Raw genomic sequence first — 15647 nt, forward strand, 5'->3', positions numbered from 1 at the left:
TCAATCAGGAAGAATGACACGTTTTCTGAAAGCCTGGTGAATTATTCCAAAGGACCCACGAAGAAGAGGTTCTTGGGAATTTCCCTTGCACATCTTGGGTGAGCCCGGGGCCTGAGCAGGGCTGGGTGGAAAATCCACAAGTTATAAAATCACATTATCAATATTTTATTTGAACATTTTCAAAAAGCGCATTCCATTTTTAAAAGTCAGCTGTTATTTTCAGTGTTGGGGTATCATCAACCTCCTTACGTTGGGCTGTAGTATTTTCCTCCTATACATTTTGTTTCCTTCATAGTGACATGCATCCTAAGTGTATATTAGAGCGGGGGGAAAAAAAAACCCACCAAACACACACTAACTCTCGAAGCTGACATTTCCAAGTTGCCACTTGACCTGTCGATTTGCTGCCAGCAAAATACCAACAATGCCAATTCTCCCAGAGGGCTAGATAGCCCAGCTTTTGAGCATGCCTGTTTATTTTCTCGGGAGAGTCTCAGTGTGATCCAGAGAAGCATGTTTAAGAGAAGGAAACAAATCTACAGAGGGCAGGTGACTGACCCTAGTCCACCCAGCCAGTCAGTCCTCTCGGACTGGGAGGAGGTCTCAAGGACCCTTAGACCATCGGCATCTCAACACACCCCAAAGCCAAAGCTGCAGGTTTTTTCTGGGCATGTGAAGTTGCTAGAGGTCTGCCCTGGCAGCCGGAGTATTCTCAGGTCCAGCTGTTCAATGGTCTCTCAGGATTTTCCTCCCAGGGTCAGAAAGCAACCTTGGTCCTGTAGCTTGCATTATGATTGGAGAACAGTTGCCTGAATAGAAAATAAATATTTTGAAGTATGTCAGTGACATTGTGGTTTTCTGCACGCTGTCTTCCTTTCATCTGCTAGAATTTAAGAAATTCTCTTAGATGGAAGGAAAAGCAGTTTCTAACCTTGGGGAGCATTGCTGGAGGCCAGGGGAAGAAGTCTCAAGACCAGGGGTCTGGGATCCCCTTTGGGGACTTTGACCCTTGCATTTGTTCCTTATTCCCTGCCCACCCCAGGTCATCTCGCAACCAGGGAGGAGGCTCTGGGCTCCACTCCTGTTTAGCACTCAGGAGCAAATGAGCCCCAGCCAGAGTTCAAGGAGGAAGGCTGGACATCAGCCTGGTACTCTTGTTAGATGGTGGTTGTAGGCAGGAGGATGAGAGTGAAAATAAAAGAAGAAAAATTGAGAAGAGGGAAATGAAAAGAGAATGATTGATTCTAAAACAGAAAATAAAATAGAGCAATAAAGACAAGACAGAAGGAGAGAAAGAGAGAGAGAGAGGAAAGAAATATTTTAGACTATCTCAGTGTCAGACTTTGAGAGCCAAGTGGGTCTTAGCTATCTTCTTGGGAAGCCTCTTCATTGCGCAGAGAGAGAGAGAGAGAGAGAGCAAAAAGAAGGCCCTCCCTTTGTTTTTGCTGAGACATCGTTGCTGAGCGGACATCTTGCTCGCTGTTTGAAATCTTCTCAGGGTGAGACGCCAAGCCCTTCTCAGAGGGGATGTCTAGATGCTGGGTCGTCATGTTCTAGTGCCTGGGAGCCCTCCAGACCGCCCCTGGAGACTGAAGGGGACAAGGACCCTCCCCAGCCCAGTCGGCAGCCTCCAGAGGCCCAGAATAGATTTGTCACTAGGTAGAGTGGCACTCGGAAGTTATGCGCCGCTCGGGTGCCTGGCCGTTTAAGTTGTCAACAATAAATTGGAATTTCATAGCTCATTATTTTCATAACTAAGAACCACAGTGGACAAAATGTCACTCTAATTAGAACTGCCTTTTAAGAAACAAGTTCAGCCCTAAAACAGTGTGACTGGGAATTTCTGAACTGGGGCTGTTCCAGCCACTGACTTTTTTTTTTTTTTTTTTGGTCACTGAAGAATTTGATGGGCGCACTTGGAGTGACAGATTATAGAGAGTGTGTTGTGTGTGGTGGCCGTGGTTTTCAGAGGCTGTATGACAAGGCAGTCAGAGTCCCTGGGGCAAAGACCCCCGTCATCTTGGGAAGGTGGCGGTTTGCCAGGAGTGTGGGCATTCAGTCCACAGAGCTCGAGGCTCAGGAGGGGCTCCAGAGGCACAGCCTGGTGGCATGTGAGGCCCATTTAAATCCACCCAGAAAGCCTGGCTCTTGTCTTCTTTCACTGGAGCCTGGCTGGGAGGTTCAGACCATTTGGAACTGGATGGTATGTTACACAGTAATAAACACGCAGAGGATTTTAATCCGCAACACGTGCTCTTTATGTTTTGCAAAGCTTTCTCTTACTCTTTCTGCATTTCTGCCTTTCTCCTCTGAGGCAGGCTGGGCAGACATCCTCCCCTTATTATACAAATGGGGCAACAGAGGCCCAGAGAGGCTAAGCGATCTGGCCAAGGTCACACTGCTTCGTAGAGCCCCGGGGGGACACGCCCACCTCTTTACTCTCAAACTAGCTTGCTTCTTGTTGGCGGCTGCCGTCTGTTGGTAGCGTGTGAGCCAAAAGACTGCGTGGAGGTTATGCTGATAGGGAAGAGCAGTTCTTCGTGGGAGTCCTCACTTTACACAGTTGCCGACTGGGGTCTCCTCTGGGGTCTCAGGGTGGCCTTCTAAGGGCTTGGCTGATGGGTCAGGCAAAAGGCAGACGGAGGGGTATCCTGTTAAGACCTCGGTCTGCAGTGGGTGGTGGTGCTCAGGTGAGTTGGGCCAGGAGCCCTGGCTGTGACCACTCCCCCAGCCACATGGAGACAAGCTGGACAGGGGCTGGGGGAGGGGTAGCTCCCTCCCGCTGCGCTCTCAGCAGCTGCGGGAGCACCGCGGACTCCTTCCTCTAGTATGTTGTGAGTACTCAGCCCCGGGTTGTCTGTGTGTCTGTAAGCTCTGCCCCAAGACAATGCCTGTAACAGGCACTCTGCGGCCGGTGAGTGAGGGCAAAGCTGCATGTGAACTGCCTGGTAAAGGGGAAAGCTTTCTGCAGGTGCAAGGGATCATTATTATTGTTCTCACTTCACAGTCAGAGCAGACGTGTGCTCTAGTGGGAAAAAGACTGGATTCAGAGTCACATCTGAGAGCTGGGACTGGCTCTGACTTCCGGAAGTTGGGCAAGGGGCTCACTCTTCTAATCCTGTTTCCCCTTCCATAAAACCCTGCTGGCCTCTTAGGATGGTTGGGAGGATGGGGAAGATTTGAGGAAGGGCTCTGTAACCTTTAGAGCACTGTGTCTCTAAGGAGTTACTCTGTTGGTAGTAAGAAACGACTCTTTATTGTAAAGTTAGAAGGAATCCGCAGAGACAGCTGTGTGCCTGGATTGGGGGTGCCTTTCTAAACTGCTGGCAAAATAGCATTTTCTTGGATAGTTCTTAAAGCCTGTTTGTGACTAGTTACAATTTTTCAGAAATTACAGAAAGATGGAGGAGAGGTGGACTTTTCCCCTATGGTCCGTGTTTGTACATGACTCGCTCTTCTCAATGAAAAACAGAATTTCCATTTCCGTATCACTGTTCCCAAAATTATTTCATCTATTTCTAGAATATCTATTAACTTGGCCCTAACTAGATTTACCCAGGCTGAGAATTTTAGCATCTCTTTATTTATTTATTTTTTCAAGATTTTATTTATTTATCTGACAGAGAGAGACACAGGGAGAGAGGGAACACAAGCAGGGGAAATGGGAGAGGGAGAAGCAGGCTTCCCACTGAGCAGGGAGCCTAGGATCCCAGATCATGACCTGAGGTGAAGGCAGATCCTTAACAACTGAGACACCCAGGCGCCCCTTCAGCATCTCTTTAAATGTAACTAGTCCTTGCTCTTGAGTAACACTTCCCATCCGTCTCATAGGAGAATCACCTCTTCCCTTACCTATCATATACTCTTGGTAGGTTGAAAAATCACAAGTCATGGGGGCACCCGGCTGGCTCTGTCGGTGGAGTGTGTGACTCTTGATCTTGGGGTTGTGAGTCCTGGTTTCATGCTGGATGCAGGGTTTACTAATAAATAAATAAATAAATAAATAAAAATTACCAGTCATTTCTAAAATGTTTTCTTGGCAAAAATATTCTCAACTGCAAGATAATCTCCTTTGCAAGAGAAGTCAAGAATTCATCTGTAAATGTTGAGAAACATCCAGTAAAGGCTCAGATTCAGAAAAGGAATCAAGTAATTTTTTTCCCCTGAAATGATCTTTCACGGCACTCTTCTCCCTGGTCTCGGTTTTACTGTAAAACCCTGACATCCTATTTGTGTTAACGAGGAAGAGCTGATAGCATGGAAATGTCCTTAGAAACAGCGATTTACCTCAGGGGAGGTCCCTGGAAGAAGCTGCAGTGACTTGTGGTTGGCTTTTTTTTTTGATTGCTTGGGTTTTGACTTCTATATAACACATATTTCCAGTTAATTCTGGAATCAGCCCTCCTTTTTTTTTTTTTTTTAAAGATTTTATTTATTCGATAGACAGATCACAAGTAGGCAGAGAGGCAGGCAGAGAGAGAGGGGGAAACAGGCTCCCCGCTGAGCAGAGAACCCAATGTGGGGCTCTATCCCAGGACCCTGAGATCATGACCTGAGCCGAAGGCAGCGGCTTAACCCACTGAGCCACCCAGGCGCCCCAGCCCTCCTTTTAATTTGACACCAGGGTTATCATTTTAATCTCAGGGCAAAAAAAAAAAAAAAAGAAGTTACATTTTAGGGGACAGTTTCACAGAATGCAGATGGAATTTGCTAGGGGATATGAGTGCTGGTCAGTTAAAGGCACAGGCCAACTTCCTGGGGAAATTTTAGCTCCGGAGGCTGAGCTTCCATTTGGTTCGGCCAGTGGGTCTTGTGTGTTCCTGGACAAACCATTTAACCTCTATGAATCTCTGTTTTATACCTATCAATAGGGAACCATTTATTCATTCTTCATTCATTTGTTCAAAAATATTTATGTGCTTTAGAACTGTTTTGGAGATCAGGGATGCCTGGGTGGCTCAGTTGATTAAGCTGCTGCCGTGACTCAGGTCATGATCCCAGGGACCTGGGATTGAGTCCCGCATGGGGCTCCTTGCTCAGCAGGAAGCCTGCTTCTCTCTCTGCCTCTGCCTGCCACTCTGCCTGTTTGTGTGCTCTCTCTCTCTCTGACAAATAAATAAAATCTTTGGAAAAAAAAAAAAGAGAACTTTTGTGGAGATCAAATAGGAAAGCTGACTTGAAAGTTTTCTGTAAATCGTGAAATAGTAGATAAATGTGATGGAGTTAATTAACTAATTAATGCATGGCATCTGGAGTAGCCCTGTCCAACAGAAACAGAATGTGAGCCACGCTTGAAATTTAAAATTTTCTGGTAGTATATTAAAAAAGGGAAAAATAAGCAGGTACAATTAATTTTACATAGTTTGCTTAGCCCAGTATATGAACAATGTGATCACTTCAGCATATGACCAATATAAAAACTATTAATGAGGTATTTTATGTTCTTTTTTTTTTTTTTAAAGATTTTATTAACTTTTTGACACAAGAGAGAAAGATCACAAGTAGGCAGAGGCAGGCAGAGAGGGAGGGGGAAGCAGGTTCCCTGCTGAGCAGAGAGCCCCATGCAGGGCTCGATCCCAGGACCCTGAGACCATGACCTGACCACTCAGGCACCCCTGTTCTTTTTTTTCTACTAAGTTTTGACAGTCTGGTGTGTATTTTACACTTACTGTACACCTCAATTCAAATGAGTCATATTTCAGATGTTTAAAAGCTCTGTATGGAGAGTGGCTGGTGAACTGCACAGCACAGAACCAGATGCTTCCAGGACAGAGTATCTATTTTGTTGTAAACATCATTTTGCTGGTTCCTCATGGCTAAGCTCCTTTCTTCTTGGGTCCTAGGTATTATGAGACGGGGAGCATCAAGCCTGGAGTAATTGGAGGATCCAAACCAAAGGTCGCCACGCCCAAAGTGGTGGAAAAAATCGCTGAGTATAAACGCCAAAATCCCACCATGTTTGCCTGGGAGATCAGGGACCGGCTGCTGGCGGAACGAGTGTGTGACAATGACACAGTGCCCAGCGTCAGTTCCATCAACAGGTGAGGGGCTGTTGCTGGTTGGGGGCTAGGGATCTGGGTGGAGTGGGGCATCCTGGAGGCTCTGGGGGTACCTTTCCTAGGGATCTGGTCTCTCCATTCATCAAGGCCCTTTAGGGGTTATCAGACAGGAGGAGGGGGCTCGTGGGCCTCTGTAGACCTCTCTATCACCTTTCTTGTCTTTCCAAAGTGGGCAGGAGTTCTAGGCCCAGGGAGGGAAAGCCATGTCAGTACCCAATCTGCTTGAGATTCTTCTGAGCCCAGAGTGCTTTTTATCACTCCCTTTCCCACCTGCCTCTGTGTGTGAGCACTTAGCAGGGAATTGTCCTGATCAGGCCCCACAAATGTCACTTTATTTGTAAGCTCATGCTCAAAGTCTTAGCACTGGCCTGTATCAGAGTTTCCCAGGAAGAAAATCCCTGCCTTCATTTTGGGCAGAGGTTGAGCCACCGAGTGTGGAAAACAGAGCCTGGACTTGAGGTTGGGGGATTTAGTTCCTGGTCCCAGCTCTTTCTGAAGCTCCAAGTATGACTCTGACAAAGCTCTTCCTGCCTCTGAGAGCCCCAGACCTTGGAGGTTCTGATGTGGGTCTGTGATTTCCAAGAGTGACATCCAGGACACTAAGGTGCTGTGGAGTTGGGAGGCTGCCCTCTACCCAGTTCTGCTCAATCTGACTCGCAGAGAGAAAGAACCGGAGAAATGTCATGGGTACCAGGCATGGGATTCTCCCAGGAGCCACAGAGGCACCTTCTTCTTTGTAGTCTGACCCAGGAGGTATCTGACGGAGCTCTCAAAGTTTTAACAAGTCCTGAAAGAAAGTGTTCTATTGTAGACGGTGCAGTCTCAGCTCTATCTAAACCCACAGAGGTCAATGATGAAATTACGAGATAAACCAAAATGACTGTTGTCTAAACTCCACAAAGAAAAGAGAAGCCAGCAGGGTGAAAACTTGACCAGTTCCCATTTCTCCAAAGTCACACCCGACCCTTGTCAGTGCAGAGCCTGTGTGGGCATAAGAGACCCCTCATACCCTGTAGAAAGAGGTGATTAGACTACAATGTCTCAGAGATCTCTTCTGGGTCTGCTGGGTGTTCCTTCTGGGATGATTCAAAAGTGTAGAATCACTGTGTGAGTGTCTGTGTTGCTGGGTTGGTTTATTTTTTTAAAGCAAATTTTTAATGCCCCTTTAAAAGATTTTATTTATTTGACACAAAGAGGGAGAAAGAGAGAGAGCACAAGCATGGGGAGCAACAGGCAGAGGGAAAGGGAGAAGCAGGCTCCCTGCTGAGCAGTGAGCCCAGTGCAGGACTTGGTCCCAGGACCCTGGCATCACGACCTGAGCTGAAGGCAGAGGCTTAACCGACTGAGCCACCCAGGTGTCCCATGTGTCAATGTTCCGAGTCCTGCCATTTTATTACCATTAGCCTGTTTTCTTTCTCTCGGCAAATCTTTACCTTGGCTCTGACATCAAAGTGCTGAGATGAGAGAGGGAAATCGGGCACATTGTCTTAGTCTCTAGAAGGCCTCCTTGCCTAGGGTGGGATTCTGGTGTGTAGTAGAAGTCTTACCAGCCCAAATTAGCTGAGGAAATAGCAAAGATTGTGGTGGGTTTGAAGGGGGGATACTCCTATTGTTTTTTTGGATTATGAGGGACTCCAGTGTGCTTTGTGAGTCCTCTGCTTCTGGCTTTATTGTAGGATTTCACCACGCAAAGCAATGTGACTTTTCCCCCACGAGTGAGGCGTGTGATGCCTAGAAGCAGGGAAGCAGCAGAAGCCTGCTCTGGAGAGAAACTTCCGTCAAACCCATGGTCAGGCTTTGAGGGCCCACAGAGTTCCCAGTGTAGGGTGTGACTGTAATTGATGGTTTGAAAGAGAACTTTAGGTTGCACGTGGGAGTCCCAAACTCTAATGGCTGTGGTGGCCAGGCAGTGACGGAACCTGTGAAGCGGGGTGGCTGTGAGGTGATAGGGAGAGGCTGGAGCTGGGACAGACAGACAGCACGGCAGAACTGAAAGGTCACGTGGTCCTCAGCATCAGCCGAATGCTGCCAGGAAGGCAGGCCCAGGGTTTGCCAGACTCTTAAAGTTGCCTGCTGGTTGCTTGTGACTGGGGCCGTGGCCAGCCTCAGGGGCCTCCTGGGTATCCGCAGTGGTGGCCATGCCTCTGAGGTGTTTTCGCACCTGTGGTCTCTTTTAGCCCTAGAGGCTTATCTCCGTTCTGTGGCAGATAAAGAATCTGAGACCCAGAAGGGGAGTACAGAGCAGTGATGATTTTTAAAAATTAAAAAAAAATTTTTTTTAAAGATTTTATTTATTTATCAGAGAGAGAGAGGGGGAGAGAGCGAGCACAGGCAGACAGAATGGCAGGCAGAGGCAGAGGGAGAAGCAGGCTCCCTGCTGAGCAAGGAGCCCGATGTGGGACTCGATCCCAGGACGCTGGGATCATGACCTGAGCCGAAGGCAGCTGCTTAACCAACTGAGCCACCCAGGCATCCCTAAAAAAAATTTTTTTTAAAGATTTTTATTTATTTATTTGACAGACAGAGATCACAAGTAGGCAGAGAGGCAGGGAGAGAGAGAGGAGGAAGCAGGCTTCCTGCTGAGCAGAGAGGGGGGGGGGCTGGATCCCAGGACCCTGGGATCATGACCTGAGCCAAAGGCAGAGGCTTTAACCCACTGAGCCACCCAGGTGCCCCAGGAGTGACGATTTTGAGGTAGATCTGGGAGTCGAACCCAGGAGGGCCTTTCTCATGGCACTGCCCTGTAGGACTCTGCCAGGGACAGGACTGAGGATCTGAGAGAAGAGAAGCAAGGGGGAGTAAAACAATCATTCCCACTCCGTCTCTGTGCACTTTGCTGCCTGTCTGCAGCTCCCTCAGGGACCCGAAGCCCTCTCCTGTGTACCCCTCCAGGGGCTCTTGTCTGGGAGCGCACTCTGGCTCCTTACTCCATTCCTTTTTTTTTTTTTTTTTTAATATTTAATTTATTTATTTGACAGAGAGAGAGATCACAAGTAGGCAGAGAGGCAGGCAGAGAGAGAAGGGGAAGCAGGCTCCCTCCTGAGCAGAGAGCCCGATGCTGGGCTCCATCCCAGGACCCTGGGATCATGGCTTAACCCACTGTGCGACCCTGGAGCCACCCAGGCGCCCCTCCTTACTCCATTCTTTACCCAGAGTTCTTTGTGGTCTTTAGCCAACCAACCCAGCGATGCGGATAGAAGAGGTGTGGGACGCTGTCTGTTGCTGCCTACCCTCCCCGCTCCAGCCCAGGAAGCCCCAGCCATCCCAGAACCAGCACCGCAGTTTTATTCTCCATATGAAGGCAAAGCTGCTAAGCTGTGTTCAAACGGATGCAGGTTCGAAAGAACCATCTTGCTAATGTCCACAGATTCCTCTCCCTGCCCCTGCCTCTGTTGGAGGCAACTTCTCACGATTCCCCTATTTTAACAGCTAACGAGGGAGCAGTGGCTGGATTGGTAGCTATTCTGGTGGCCGCAGTGTCATCTCCACTGTTGTCCCTCACAAGCGTATGCCTTCCTGCTGTCTCCTGGGAGACCAGCCCGGGAACCCATGACTGACGTGGAGTTCAGCGCCACAGCACCTGTTGTGCTGAGTGTGTGGGTGATTTCCTGGGACACAAGACATCACATTTATGTTGCTTCCTAAGGACAAGTTAGCGCTGGGATGCTGCCCCAAGGATCTTTAGATTCCAGCCTGAGCGTCCGTTGGAGGTGACTGTCCGAGAGCTGGCAGAGACCGGTGGAATGGAGGCGGCCTTCTGTTTGAGGCCCGCAGCTCTAAATCAGTGGCCAAGCGGTGGGCACTGTGCATGGCGTTCCCAGCTAGAAGGACAGTTCTCTTTTCTTGTCTCTCTTTAGATAGTTCTCTTTAACCAATTTTATGGGTCAGCATGGCTAGGTGTTCGGATTTTTCAAGGGAAGCTACAGATCCACGTATTTATAGAAAAGCTCCCACCTAGCAAATATATATATTTTTTAGATTTTATTTATCTAGTTGACAGAGATACAGTGAGAGAGGGAACACAGCAGAGGGAGTGGGAGAGGGAGAAGCAGGCTCCCCATGGCCAGGGAGCCCAAGATGGGGCTCGACCCCAGGACCCTGGGATCATGACCTGAGCCGAAGGCAGATGCTTAATGACTGAGCCACTCAGGTGCCCCCCACCTTGCAAATACTGGCAACTAATTCAAATAAAAAAAAATAATCGTGCAGCTAAACAAAGCTTGTTTAGGAACGAATGTGGCCTGAGGGAGCTAGTCTGTGAACTCTGCTCTTCCTCTGAACTTGGGCAGCAACAAGGCTTCTGAGATTGTTTACCCATTCCCTCTTTCTTCTCCACTTCGGTTGCTGGCCTGGGTGTCTCCTGTGGGGCTGCTCCCAGCATAGCCCAGTTGGACCCTTGCTTGTGGATTCTTAGCACAATTGATGGCCCAGGATTCTTACTGTCCAATGGTGGTTTCATTAGTGCCATAGATGTGGAATCTCCATAGCTCTGTCTTCCTATTTCCTTTTTAAAGGTACATGATTTTCTGATTTTCTCTTTCAGTGTAATTGTGTATTGGGGGGGGGGGGTTTGGTATGGGGGATGTGTCTGAGAAGATCTGCCTTTCAAAGAAGTGAGGGTGATGTTGAAATCAATCCTTACAAGTGCCTGTAATACCCAAAATCCCTGGGACATTAGTCCTTCATCTTCTAAATGGATTTGAAATCCACATAGGCTTTACATCTCCTATAGGAAATATTTAGCAGAGGGACCACTTCCTCTTTTTCTCTTTCTTTATGGTCCAAAGGAAGTGCTCAGGCATGGGGCCTGGAAGTCTGGCTGAAAGTCTGACGGGCTGTGTGACCCTGGGCAAGTCACTTGAGCACTCTGGGCTTTGGTTTCCCAGTTTGGAGGAACTGGCTGACTGCTGGACTCTCTTCCCTGTTGGACCATCTAGGATGTTCACATGGCACCCAGGGTCGTGCTCATGCACAGCAAAGTAGAGGATAGACCTTCCCATGTTATGTGCCTGTTAGCCAGACTATCTGTGGTTTAGAAAAGATCCAGAGTGTGACTCTTATTGTGAAGAGTCTTGATGATCGCTTGTTAATTTTTAAAAATTTTTTTGTTTATTTTTGGGGTACCTAGATGGCTCAGTGGGTTAGGCCTCTGCCTTCGGCTTGGGTTGTGATCTCGGGGTCCTGGGATTGAGCCCCACATGGGGCTCTCTGCTCAGTGGGGAGCCTGCTTCCCCCTCTCTCCGCCTGACTCTCTGCCTACTTGTGATTTCTGCCTGTCAAATAAATACATAAAATCTTAAAAAAAATTTTTTTTGTTAATTTTTAATTTTTAAAGAATTGCTATGAATCAATTAGTCTTATTATTCCCACTGCCATTTCTTCACAGTGGAGGATAATGCTCTTTGTTCCTTTTTTTTTTTTTTTTTTGGCAGCTGCTGCAAGCAGATGGACAAAATCTCTATCTTTGGGGACAGCTTTGGAGGGTTCCCTATACTCTAGTCTTGCCTATGGAGGACGACCCCACTACAGCCTTAAAATAGGGTGTGGGGATGGCATCGTTCTCTTGCCCGACTCCCAGGGGGACCCCATGTGTTTTTAAGGCATTTGTGGAAAATACGGACCTTTTAAGATTGAAGCTAGTCTTTAATTGTTATGAAGATAATACTGAAAATAATAGCTAGCATTTATAGAGAATTTACTATGTAGTAACCGCTCTTCTAAATAATTAATTAGTTAAATTCTCGTAATAACCCAAAGAGGTGGGAATGATTCTTAGTCCCACTTTGCAGGTGAAGAAACTGAGCCACAGAGAGGTTAAGTAATTTACTCTAGGACATGCAGCTGGCAAGTTGGAAAACTGGGATCCAAACACTAGTAGTCTGATTCTGGAGCCTGTGTGTGTGTATGTATGTATGTATGTATGTATATAATTTTTTATTTTTTTTAAAAAGATTTTATTTATTTATTTGACAGAGAGAGAGAGCAGGAGAGCACAGGCAGGGGGAGCAGCAGAGGGAGAGGGAGAAGCAGGTCCCGCCACTCCTGAGCAGGAATCCCGAAGTGGGGCTTGATCCCAGGATCCTGGGATCATGACCCGAGCAAAGGCAGTCACTTAACCACCACTTAACTGACTGAGCCACCCAGGCATCCTGCAGAGCCTGTGTATTTAATCAATAGCTACAGCTGCCTCTCAATGATTTATAACAATGGATAATGTTTTACCAAATGATTTATAAATACATTGAAAGGAAAAGAAGGAAAATAAAGTTTTCTTTGCTTAAATTTAATGGCCAGACAATTCTTTAAAAAGTTAGGACTTTTCCAGTCCACTTAGGACTGGAAGTAATGGGAAATAGTTTTGAAATATGTCACCATATTTTTGTACATATATAAACCATAGCGTGGATAAACTACATTTACATCTGGTGTATCCATATATTCACACTGAGCTCTGTCTCTGTACGCAAACACGCATGTATGCACAAAGAAGGTGACATACACAAAAATAATAAAATTTGGATCAGATTCTAGCTTAATTCCAGTTGGTTCCAAAAGACTACCTCACTCCCAGGTCCTTGTGAATATGTTCTGTGTTTGCTGAGTTAAAATAAGCCGTTTGAATATTGGAGAAAACAAACAAATACCGAGTACATTTGCTGCAGCACTTACACTGACTCATAGAAAGGGGCAAAGGGGGGCACCTGGGTGGCTCAGTGGGTTAAAGCCTCTGCCTTCGGCTCAGGTCATGATCCCAGTGTCCTGGGATTGAGCCCCGCATAGGGCTCTCTGCTCCTCGGGGAGCTTGCTTCCTCCTCTCTCTCTGCCTGCCTATCTGACTACTAGTGATTCTGTCTGTCTAATAAATAAATAAAATCTTAAACCTGGAGGTTCAAGGGCCTAGACTCCAGAGGACCCGTGGTTGGGCTGTGGTGGGAAGGGAAATATTTGTTCCAGGCTCTCAGCCGAGCATGCTGAGCAGCCTGGGTGCCCACCACTGAGCTGTGAGATCGCAGAGGGCGGAGGCCGTAACTCAGCCACGGTATCCTCACTGCTCTCCATTTGTTCAGGCTGGAGACCCAGTGCAGCTTGCAACTTGGACTTCCAGAAATAATGGTCTGGAATGTGAAAAAGCCTCTCCTATGGCATGGAGTGAAGAGAGCGGGATACACACTGTGTACATGGTTTAATCCTGATTTTGCTATCAGAAAATGGGTATTTCTTGATATGCATAGGAATGTTAGCATAAAGGAAATACACTGAAATGTGATTTTATTTTTTTTTAAAGATTTTATTTATTTATTTGACAGACAGAAATCACAAGTAGGCAGAGAGGCAGGCAGAGAGAAGGAAGCAGACTTCCCGCGGAGCAGAGAGCCCGATGTGGGACTCGATCCTGGGACCCTGGGATCATGACCCGAGCTGAAAGCAGAGGCTTTAACCCGCTGAGCCACCCAGGCGCCCCTGAAATGTGATTTTAGATGTCTTCTTTCTTTCTTTATCCTTCTTCTATTTATTCTTCTTTATTTATTGCCCTAATAGTCTACAATAAACACAAAGTTGCTTTTATAATTAAAAAAAACTTTAGGGGTGCCTGGGTGGCTCAGTCGGTTGAGCTGCTGCCTTCGGCTCAGGTCACGATCCCAGAGTCCTGGGATCGAGTCCCATGTCGGGCTCTCTGCTGATAGAGCCTGCTTCTCTCTTCTCCCTCTCCCTCTGCTGGCTGCTCTGTCTACCTGTGCTCTTTCTCTCTGTCAAAATAAATAAATAAAATCTTTAAAAAAAAGAAAATAAAAACTCTAATTTCTTTTAAAAGGTAATAGAGGCTGAAGTAGAACTTTTCCAAAGAAAAGTTGTGTTACCACCCACGCTTCTCCCAAATGCCAGGGAAGAAACTTTCTTGTAGACCCCACAGCAGCTTCTGGCCCGGCCATGGTTGTGTACCCTATGACAATACAGGGCTTGGGGTCTCATGGAGGAGGCCCATATGAGTGTGTTGTTCCAGACAGAAATTTACAGACTAAGCTTCCCAGAGTCCAGCGCTGTGTGAGGAGCATCAGAGCCAGCAGGTGCAAAGGGAAGGCAGTACTGCTCTTACACCTTTTATACAGTAGGCTTTTCTGGAAGACTTTTTTCCAAAAAAGGATTTAATTACTTAAAGTAAGTAGAGTGATCTGTTCCAACTCCCTCATTGTCCTGAGGCCCACAAAGGAGTGGACTTGCCCAGGGTCACAATCAAGTTCATCATATTAGAGCTAGAGTGAGGTCTCTGGAAAGACAGGCCAGAACATCCCCGGTTCCTGGCCCTGTTCGAGCTTAAGCATGAGATTTTTGTACAAGGCAACTTTGGAGGGCTCCTTGTAGCAAAGCCAAGCCAGCCCTTTAACCCTTTTTAGTTTGAGAGCAATAAACATCCGCTTCCTTGATAATTTTTGACAGGTGGGGATGTGACTCCTTCTGTGGAGCTCTAAGGCAGAGAAAACAAGAACACATGGACCCCTAGGGAACAGAGAGGTCACCTGGTTCAGTCCTGTCATTCCACCGAGGAGGGGCACAGTTCCAGGGAAGGGAAGAAACTCCCTAACATTACTCAGGAGGTTCTTTCTGGAGCTGCAGCTGCTCCAGAGGAAAAAAGATGCCATTCATAACACTAACATATCATCCTTTTTCTACAGAAGAGGCCCTTGAATCCCAGACAGGGGCACAAGTTATCCCAAGACACCCAGGGAGGTAGGGGATGAGTTGGTACTAGTCCATAGCTCTTTGGACCCTCTAACTCCCAATCTAGGGTCATAGCCTCCCTCCTTCTCTGCTCCAGCTTGATATGGCTTTTCTGGTTGTCCGTGCAGAGCTAGTTGAGAAATCTTCTCCACGATGGCAAATAACCATTTATTTCTTTCCCACCTGTCCACAGGATCATCCGGACGAAAGTACAACAACCACCCAACCAGCCAGTCCCAGCTTCCAGTCACAGCATAGGTAAGAAGAACTTTTAAAAAAAAATTTAAAAATCTAATGGGCTCCAAATATTCTAAAGAACTTTTAATCATTCTTATGGACAGATAATTCTGCATAAAACACTTCGGCACACGTACTAATGCGCCTTCTTTGTCATTCTCCAAGGGCTGAACCTGGTAAATGAATTTTATAAATACTGCTAAAAGGTTTTGAATTTTACTGATTATTATGATAAATAGCTTTCACCATGAGACAGAAAATTGAAATCTAAGCCAAAAAAAAAAAAAAAATCCACTAATGGGGGTCTATAGAATGTCAGATAATTAAAGTAATAAATCAAGAAAGGGATACTTATTCATAACATTTTCTGCATCATTAGTCAGTAAGTAGTTTTGAATGTGTTTTTTTCTTCTATCAACCAGCCCTTCCACAATTCTTTGTGCACTTGCAGTCTTGAGTGAAGATGTGGCAAAACTTCCCAAACTTTCTCTCTCTCCTCTCTCGCTTCGATGTCATATACTCTGTGAACGGTTGAGGGCTGCCGTGGGGGTTTTGACACTCACAGAGGATAGTCTGTGGGAGCAGCGCTTGGAAGCCTCGGGGTCCTTTTGAGGAGTCCAGAAGTTTCCCCGT

The 15647-nt window shown here is 46.8% G+C and overlaps 1 protein-coding gene across 3 annotated transcripts in view; it reads left to right on the forward strand.

Annotated features, from left to right (window-relative positions):
• The window catches only part of PAX5 (paired box 5), a 192674-nt gene that overhangs the window by 14964 nt on the left and 162063 nt on the right, over positions 1 to 15647 (forward strand). For all 3 annotated transcript variants that reach the window (XM_059141534.1, XM_059141533.1, XM_059141535.1), the window contains 2 exons: positions 5844 to 6041; positions 14971 to 15035. In XM_059141534.1, coding sequence (XP_058997517.1) covers positions 5844 to 6041; positions 14971 to 15035 — 263 coding nt within the window. The remainder of the gene's footprint in view (positions 1 to 5843; positions 6042 to 14970; positions 15036 to 15647) is intronic.

This window comes from Mustela lutreola, chromosome 12, assembly GCF_030435805.1.
Source record: "Mustela lutreola isolate mMusLut2 chromosome 12, mMusLut2.pri, whole genome shotgun sequence".
NCBI lineage: Eukaryota > Metazoa > Chordata > Mammalia > Carnivora > Mustelidae > Mustela > Mustela lutreola.